General features: G+C 33.2%; 2 protein-coding genes across 2 annotated transcripts; both read left to right on the top strand.

Moving 5' to 3' along the window:
* LOC125824441 (uncharacterized) lies at positions 1–3,455 on the top strand. Its single transcript, XM_049503815.1, has 3 exons — positions 1–375; positions 907–961; positions 3,222–3,455. The coding sequence occupies exons 1-3, from the start codon at positions 75–77 to the stop codon at positions 3,373–3,375; spliced, it is 510 nt and encodes a 169-aa protein (XP_049359772.1). The 5' UTR covers positions 1–74; the 3' UTR covers positions 3,376–3,455.
* Positions 3,456–6,736: 3,281 nt separating this feature from the next.
* Positions 6,737–8,355, top strand: LOC125824436 (premnaspirodiene oxygenase-like). Its single transcript, XM_049503810.1, has 2 exons — positions 6,737–7,633; positions 7,750–8,355. The coding sequence occupies exons 1-2, from the start codon at positions 6,737–6,739 to the stop codon at positions 8,353–8,355; spliced, it is 1,503 nt and encodes a 500-aa protein (XP_049359767.1).
* Positions 8,356–9,315: the final 960 nt, after the last annotated feature.

Raw genomic sequence — 9,315 nt, 5'->3', positions numbered from 1 at the left:
TACAACACACATGCATCGACGTAATTTCTTAAAGGCAAATTCCGAATTCAATCAAATTAGGGTAAATCAGAAAGATGTTGAGGCACGTCGGAAATCGAATTCCGGGGTTAGGGCAACGACCGTCGGCGGCGGCGGTGGCGCAAGGGGTTTTCCGGCGGCTATATCATGAAAGAGTGGTGGACCATTACAATAATCCTCGTAATGTTGGGTCCTTTGATAAGAACGATCCCACAGTCGGTACGGGTCTCGTCGGAGCTCCGGCTTGTGGTGATGTAATGAAGCTTCAAATCAAAGTCGATGAAAAGACCGGGAAAATTACGGGTGCTTGTTTCAAGACCTTTGGTTGTGGCTCTGCTATTGCTTCTTCCTCACTCGGTACGGTTTTTCAATTCCGAAATCTTTGTTGATCTCTGTGTTTTCTGGGAATTTAGTACTAAGAAAAAGAGATATTGTAACAAACACACGGAAACTATCACTTTTGTGCGAGTTTTATATCTGAACTATCACATTATCGTACTACCGGATAACTAAAGGATCACTTTTTTGCGAGTTTCCAAGTGAACTAGGAGGTGTTTCTGTTTGCTATCTGAATTATAACCAAGTATTTATCAAAACTAGACTCGAATTTAATGAGTTAGCTGTCATGTGGATGAAAGTTTGTTAGAGGTGTGTTTTGATAAATAGTTGGTGCTAGTTCAAGTAGGAAACACAAACACCTGATAGTTAAGGTATGAAATTCGCAAAATAGTGATGCATTACGTGTGTTTTTGATCATTATCTCTAATTAAATTGAAAAAGAGGAATCTATTTACCCTTTTTCATATATATATGTACTGTTTTTATTGAGCATATGATGCTATTAAGATGGGTGTTGATGATTCTGAGTTTAATTTTTCCAATTTTCAGCAACGGAATGGGTGAAAGGGAGAACAATGGAGGAAGCACTGTCCATAAAGAACACGTAAGTCCTTTGAACTTTCTTTTCCTTTGTCATTTTTGTGTGTGTTTTAAGGGTACATAGTGTGGTTTGAGATTGTCCCTTTCAGTTTTTTTTCCTGCCTTCCTCAAGTGACCTTAAGTAGTTGAACAGAGCTGATTCTCTTAGTTATACGTCTCGAATTTTGAGTTCCATTTCAAAGAAACCATTTTTATTGTTCCTGCTTCGTCAAGTTTTAGTGAAATGCCCTTCAATTCAATGGTCCTGCTATGTTGTTCTTACCTGGTTCAATACCAGTATTGCTTCTGAAATAGTAAAGTGTGTACTCAGTGGCTCCTAAATTGTGTCAGATTACAGTTTCAAAAATACTGTTCTGCAAATTAGCATTTTAACCAAAGTAGTCGGCCAGCGTAATTCCCTCCCTTTTGGGTGAGGAGGTGGAGTATTAGCTGGCATGCATGTTAACCAATAAACTTGGGCATGCTTGTTGACCAACCCACTCGATACATGTTATCTCTCACTAGTACAGGTGTACCTGAGTAATTCTGGTTCCCGAGATTTAAACGAATGAAAAATTTACTTTGTGTCATCTTTGTTGAGATTTGAACCTTATGTCCCAAGGACATTACTTCAGCTCTTTGGATGCACTGTTTGTGCCATCTTCCTAACAGGCTGAAAAGGTAAGGTTGAACTGCTTGGAGATTAGAGGTTCTTTATCTTGTATGTGTCGGTTCAGCAAAATTGAAGGTTTAACCTTTTTTAGAATGAGGTTACTGCACTGGATATCTCATCCCCACCTGTAACAGGTCAATTAGAAGGTGGTCCCTTAAAATAGGAATGATTGAATTGAGCTTGAGAATTCTTTCTTTCATGAACTTATTGAAACCTCGGAAGAAAAGCTTTTTGAAACTTAGCCGAAAAATACTTGCCCAAAAAAGAAAAAGAAGAAAGAAAACTTAGCCGAACAACAAAAACAGAATGCAACAAGTCCTTTGGTTCAAACTTTAAAGGGGAATGTACACTACATGGGTTTGAGTCCTGGTTTGTGTACCAAGTCTGGTATTTAAGTAGAAAATGGTAGAGGACCGGGCCTATTATAGACCGAGTTTTAAAACTAAAAATACTCATTTCTTAATATAGTTTAGAGTGAACTTACTTTGAGGAACTGGATATGTGCAACTTTCTTTTGAGAGATATCATTAGTTTAGCACCAAGAAGGTTCAATCATAACTATTTACGGGATACCAAAAGAACTTCCCTTCTAACTCGAGGCTTGGCCAACTTACATCAGGAAAAGAAGTGAGGATTGGCTAACTGGCCCCATTGCTTGTTAGACTATCTGTATGATGCATGTATATTTGCAGTTTAAAGCATTTTACAATTCCCTCTTTGTCCTCGGTTTTGACCCAGTTCTAAAAAGGGTTATTTATGAGAGAATTGATGCTCATATGAAGGACCTGGTGAATCTTAAGTTTAGTACGCGGAGGTTATCAAGTCCAGTCCTGCTAAGTTTAAATTTGATCGATTTCCAATTTGTTTGATAACTTTACTTGAATCTAATGAACAATATGCGTGCTAAATCATGCGGCTATTCTTGTGTCAATGCGATTGTCATTTTACTGAAAGCATATATATTCTTAGAAGACCGGATTTCCCGCGCCACAACTGTCTTTAACCATACTTGGAAGAAAATTGATCCATCTTGAAATCAATTGCTTTTCGAGGATCCCCATGAAAGCGTGTTCTTTCGTTAGGATAGACTACCTCATGGCATAGTTCAACTTCAACTTTTTCAACATTATTAACTCCCAAAAGCAGATACGCCACGCCATTAGTCTTATTTCTAAATACCTGGCTTCTTGGTACATCTTTCCCTTACCGTTATCTTTGATCCAATTTTTTTTTTCTTTTTCCGTATCATCTGTGGAGAGAGATGATCAGATAGTCTATGAGAACAAATCTATTCTTTTATCTTTATGTAGAAACATACTAGTTGCCGCAGTATTACTTGGGTAGTTTCACGTACTTCAATAACTGTACATTGTTTTATTGTAGTTATTGTTCCTTTTTCAAGAATGCTTTGTCATGCTTCCTATAGTGTCTTGTTATGGCTTCCTTAATCCCACTATTTCTTTTTCCTTGAGCCGATCAAGGGTCTATTAGAAACAGCCTCTCTACCTCCCAAGATAGGGGTAAGGTTTACGTACACTCTACCTTCCCTAAAGTCTACTTGTGCGGTTCCACTGGGTATTGTTGTTGTTGTTGATATTTGAGTTTACTGCAGGGAGATAGCAAGACATCTGTTCCTTCCACCTCAAAAAATTCACTGCAGTATGCTAGCTGAGGATGCAATTAGGGCTGCTAAGAAGGATTACGAGACGAAGAAGGCAAAATTTAATGAGAATGCCGAAAATGCATCAACAGAAAAAGCTGTTTGATATACTAGTTGAGAAATAAATCACATTCATGCAACTACTATTTTTCTTTATTATGACTGTACCAAGGGTTTTATAAACTTCGTTGTTGACTCTGTAGTTTTAAATTTCACAAGTGAAAATTCATAATATAATCTTTGGATTTTATAACTCCAAATAGTTGCTATTTTCCAATTTATTATATATGATTTAATCATATAAGTTGATGTAAAAATTGAATATGAATATTGTTTATTTCATGTGATGTAAAGTTAAGTTCTTTTTAAATTTGTCTTGTAACAACTAACAAGCATGTGACTTTGTCTTTAGAAAAATACAAGAAAAACATTATAATTTTCTACATTATGTTGGTGTTATTGTTAGCACTTGTCATTTTAATCATCTTAATTATTTTTCTTGGTTGATTTTTTGTGATTGTACATATATTTGATAAGTGACTTCAGAAAAAAGGAAAACCCCTTTCTCATAATAAATGACAAGATTGAAAAGTTAAATCACAAAAAGTCTAATTAATTGACTTCAGAAAAAATAAAAACACTCTCTCCGATTTATGTGATTTGGAAAGAATAATTTATGATGCGTGTGTCTTTCTTGTTCAACTTTATATAAGTTTAAATGTCTATTTGTGCACACTTAAAATTGAAGGGCATACTAATAAGATCAAATTAAAGGACAAATTTATGTATTAATGTACTCGCGACTTTCCTAATATGTCCAATTTGGCATATGTTAAATGCCATAAGTTGAAATAAAATGATTAATTTGTAAAAGATTTGACACACAAAGTGCACTTATATAGTTAACTAATCAACATTAGGCTATATAGAAAAAAATCACATAAAAATAGTATTCCTCCGATAATAATTACTACGAGTTGTTTGGTAATTGGTGAATAAATTTTCAATTATACTAAAATTATAATACAAGAGTACTTAAATACTGACGTGAATAAGAATATACTTTTCTTAGTAGATGCCAACTCAATTATTCTCATGTGTATATAATATAATATAATATAAATACATACTTAGCTTTATATGAGAGAAATTTTAATTTCAATTTTAACCTAGATTTTCCTAGTAAATTAAACTTCAGAAGAGACTCGTTATTTTATTCTGTGAATTGTGATTAGCAATTCTAAAAATATTATATCACATATTGAGTATGGTGTGGCATATATAAACTCAAAATTACTTATATCGTAAGAAACTGATCAATTAAATATAAAATAAAATAATCTCATATTTTATTTCGTAATTGTTTGTGTTTTCCTTAGTACATCATCAATGATGAAACAGAATGGCATACATTTCAAATCCGGTAGAGATTTTCCTTTGACTTTGATTTAATTTCATTTGGGGACAAAAGTCTGATTAAATTCTTTTTTTTATCAAAACCTAATTTCCTTTGATTTAATTTGAGTTCGGAGTCAAAAGGGCAAAAAAAAATTATCAAAAATTCCAAAAGGGTACATCAAATTTTTTTTAAACCAAAAGGGTAAAATCGCTCCTGACGAGGCGATTTCCCTCTGACACCTAGCAGCGATTTTGTAAAATTATTATTATTTTTTTATTAAAAATCGCTGCCACAGCAGCGATTTTAAATCAGATTTTTTTCCCTTACACATCGCTGCAGGGGCAGCGTTTTTCATGCCTAGTGCTATTATTTTCATGCCTATTGTTAATTATTAATAATATAAAAATGATAAATAAGACGGACAGTATACTCAATAAAATTGTTGAAGCATGAGGAAAATTGAATTATATATCATAAATAATAATAAAAGAATATTAAATTTTACTGTTGTCGTACGATTTTCAAGAGCGATTTTCTTCTGACAAAAGTTGTCGTACGATTTTCTGGAGCGATTTTCTTCTGACAAAAGTTGTCGTACGTTAAAAAAGATAAAAATCACTGCTACGATCGGTGCCTTAGCAGCGATTTTCTCAAAAAAAATAATCTTTTTTTCTTCAAAATTGCTGCTATTTTCTCAAAAAAAATAATCTTTTTTTCTTGATTTTGGTTAAGAATTTTAAAAAAAAAGTTTTTTGTTAAAATTTAATATTCTTTTATTATTATTTATGATCGCGCGAAGTGTGGGCAAATTGCCTAGTATAATATAAAACACGTTTAAAATAAAATAATCTCACATTTTATTTAGTAATTATTTGTGTTTTCCTTAGTACATAATCAATGATGAAACAAAATGGCATACATTTCAAATCCGGTAGATATTTTCCGTCGACTTTGATTTAATTTCATTTGGGGACAAAAGTCGATTAATTTTTTTAAATTAAAACCTAATTTCCTTTGATCTAATTTTCTTTGGTATTATAATTTATCTAGATTCGAATTTGAGAACTTTAAATTCTTTTAGACAGATTGTTTCAGACCTCTATCATCCAATATGACTTTAAATTCCTAGTGTATTCATATTAAAAGTATTTCGAACAATGGAGCTATTACATCATCAATGATGAAACAAAATGGCATTACATTTAAAATATTTTTTTCCTATGATTATTTAATTCGTTTTAGAAGTTATGTGTCTTGTTATGCATGCATCGTTGAAAAATACACATTTACTATTCACCTTTTTTGATTTTCAACATTTTTTCACTTGAATTTTTTTCCCCACTTAATTAATTAAAAACTGAACACGTGTTAATTTTAGAGAGGGGTTAAGTTGTTATTTATAGTTTATTTCTTTCATTAATGGCATTAACTAACACTATATATACGTATAAATTATTTCTTAATTAAAAAAAATGTACAAAACTTAAAACAGAAATTATAATGTTGAAAAGAAATGAGTATTAATGTGAATTTCCGAATTAAAAATGGAAAATAAGATAAGAGAGAGCCGAAAAAGAGTTTAACTTTTATGAATCGACAATGCAAAAATAAAAATTCAATCAGGTCATCAAAAAAATAATTACAAGTAGACTTTTCTAAAAAGGCCAGATTGGTAACACAAAAGAAGATTGACTAATATCTACATTGTCTCTTTCTCACTCATCCAATACCTTTTCACTATTCACCCCCAAACCCCCACTCCCCACCCTATTACATTTCCGTAAAATTTTGCTAGATTATATATAAATGCTTCGAGAATAATATATTTTTACTTACATACACAAATACTAGAAAATAAATAAAAAATTCATTTATTTTCCAAAAAAAATATTTTCTAGACCCGCCAAACATACCCTCAAGTACAAATTATTTATTCAAACTCCCTCCAGAGAAAAATCAACATTCCAAGTGTGTTCCACATGAAGTGTAGCCACTATATAAGTAACCATCTCAAAATGCAAAGTTCATCAAATAGAGTTTTACATTTCTTAATTTCTTGTACTAAGATATGGAGTTTCATCACTTTGTTTCATTTTCGCTATTCATCTTCTTCCTCTTTATGATAATTCAAAATTGGACCAGAAACTCGAAAACCCTCAAGAAAAAGCTGCCACCGGGCCCGTGGAGGTTACCTATTATTGGAAGTGTACACCACTTGACACGTGGAACACCTCATCGAGTTCTCCGAAACTTGTCGCAAAAATATGGACCCATTATGTACTTACAACTCGGGGAAGTTCCCACAGTAGTTGTGTCCTCCCCACATATGGCCAAACAAATTCTAAAAACTCATGACCTTGCCTTTGCATCTAGGTCAGTAACCATGTTGGGAAAAATTCTTTGTTATAATAGTACGGATATTGCCTTTTCCCCATATGGTGATTACTGGAGACATATGCGTAAATTGAGTGTGTTGGAGCTACTTAGTGCCAAGATGGTTAAGTCTTTTAGCTCAATTCGACACGATGAGCTCTCAAATCTCCTATCATCTATCGACTCAATGGTAGGTTCACCAATCAACTTATCAGAAAAACTTTTTTGGTTTATGAATGCTTCGACATGTAGGTCAACATTTGGGAAAGCATGTAAAAATCAAAATGAGTTGGTAACGTTGATTCAACGAGCAATGTCATTATCTGGTGGATTCGAGCTAGCTGATTTGTTCCCTTCGAAAACATTTCTACATGGGATTAGTGGGATGGAATCTAAACTTATGAAAGCTCGTAATAAAGTAGACATACTGTTGGACAACATTATCAATGTGCATAGAGAGAATCACACAAATGGAAAAAATTATAATGGTGAGTCTGGAACTGAAGATCTGATCGATGTTTTTTTAAGAGTCATGGAGAGCGGCGAATTTCAATTCCCTCTAACAAATGACAATATCAAAGCAGTTATTCTTGTAAGTGTATCTTTTATTTTTCGATACAATTGGTTAACTACTAACATCATACCTTTTTATTTGTTTCCTTTTAGCTTATGATCTATTTACTTACATAATTAACTTGGTTGGTGTAGGACATGTTCGTAGCAGGGTCAGACACGTCATCTGCAACCGTTATTTGGGCATTATCAGAAATGATGAAGAGTCCAAGTGTGATGGCCAAAGCACAAGCTGAAGTGAGAGAAGTCTTTAAAGGAAAGGACGATACTGACCTTGAAAAACTTAATTACCTAAAGTTAGTGATCAAAGAGACACTTAGGTTACACCCTCCAACACCCTTGTTGGTCCCTCGAGAATGTAGGGAGGAAACAGAGATAGATGGATTCACTATACCGTTGAAAAGTAAAGTCTTGGTTAATGTATGGGCAATAGGAAGGGATCCCAAGAGTTGGGAAAATAATCCTGAATGTTTCATACCTGAAAGATTCGAGAATAGTTCTATTGAATTTACTGGAAATTACTTTCAACTTCTTCCGTTTGGTGCAGGAAGACGAATGTGTCCAGGAATACATTTTGGTATAGCTCTTGTTACTCTACCATTAGCCCATTTGCTTTACAAGTTTGATTGGAAGCTTCCAGAAGGAATTCATGTAAGGGATTTGGATATGACTGAGTCAAATGGAATAACTGCTAGAAGAGAGAATGATCTCTACTTGATCGCCACACCTAGCTCGTTTTAGTAACTGAGTTTGCAATAAAATATGTTTGAATCCAAAGGTAGTACACTAGCTTCGCCCCTGATCAGTGCTTGGTTCACTTGTTTTAGTCTGCACACGTGTTGAATAATGGATCAAATATTTTCTTTATTTCATCTAGTAGTCTTGTATACCATGATGAATAATGGATCAAATATTTTATACATTAATCGATGACTTTTCATGGTGGCAAAATTTTGACTTATGGGAAGGGCAATAGTGGACTTACAGAAAAAGGCTGATTGGTATAATTAGAGCTATCAATATAAATTGACCTAATTTATTCGTGTGCCTAGCCTATTTGAGCTTTGAAGTTTGATGGGTTGGATTGGGTTGGGCTAACTTACTATGTCGACATGTCTTAAAATGGACAGCTCAACCCTATGTGAACGGGACGATGTTTTTTAAAATATACTTTTCATAAGGTTTTTAATCTAATGTACTCTAAAGTTTCTAACATAAATATCTACAAGACAACGTTATCTAGTATTGTTAATTAAGTCTCAAATTACAATTAAATTATCTCGATATAATACTTATTAAGTATGAATTAACTAATGAAAAAGCTGATCGATTTGGATTTGATCAATTATTTCAAATTACGCAATAATAAATTACATCAATTGGGATCAAACTTAGGTTGGTCTATAACATATCAAATAGAAACAAGTCTTTTAAAAAAAAAAATTGATAAATTTTCTCATGTTTCAATATTTTTTTGGTCCACACCTGAGTATTGGTACTCGCATGGAGGCTCGAGTCTCGATTAAATTTGAATTTGCATATTAAAGGAGCAATGCTTCTAATGAGATTTTTTTTCATTTTTAAGAGTTTGAAATCGAAAGTTCTGATTAAGAATGAAGGGACTCAACCATCAATATATGTCGGTGCAAAAGTAAGGAATTGGTCATTGACTACCTTTACCCCTTTTAATTATGTATAGTC

This window comes from Solanum verrucosum, unplaced genomic scaffold (assembly GCF_900185275.1).
Source record: "Solanum verrucosum unplaced genomic scaffold, falcon-dt-bn FXZP01000022.1, whole genome shotgun sequence".
Taxonomy (NCBI): domain Eukaryota; kingdom Viridiplantae; phylum Streptophyta; class Magnoliopsida; order Solanales; family Solanaceae; genus Solanum; species Solanum verrucosum.
Note: the sequence above shows the minus strand (reverse complement) of the source record. Positions and strands in the feature narration are given on the sequence as shown.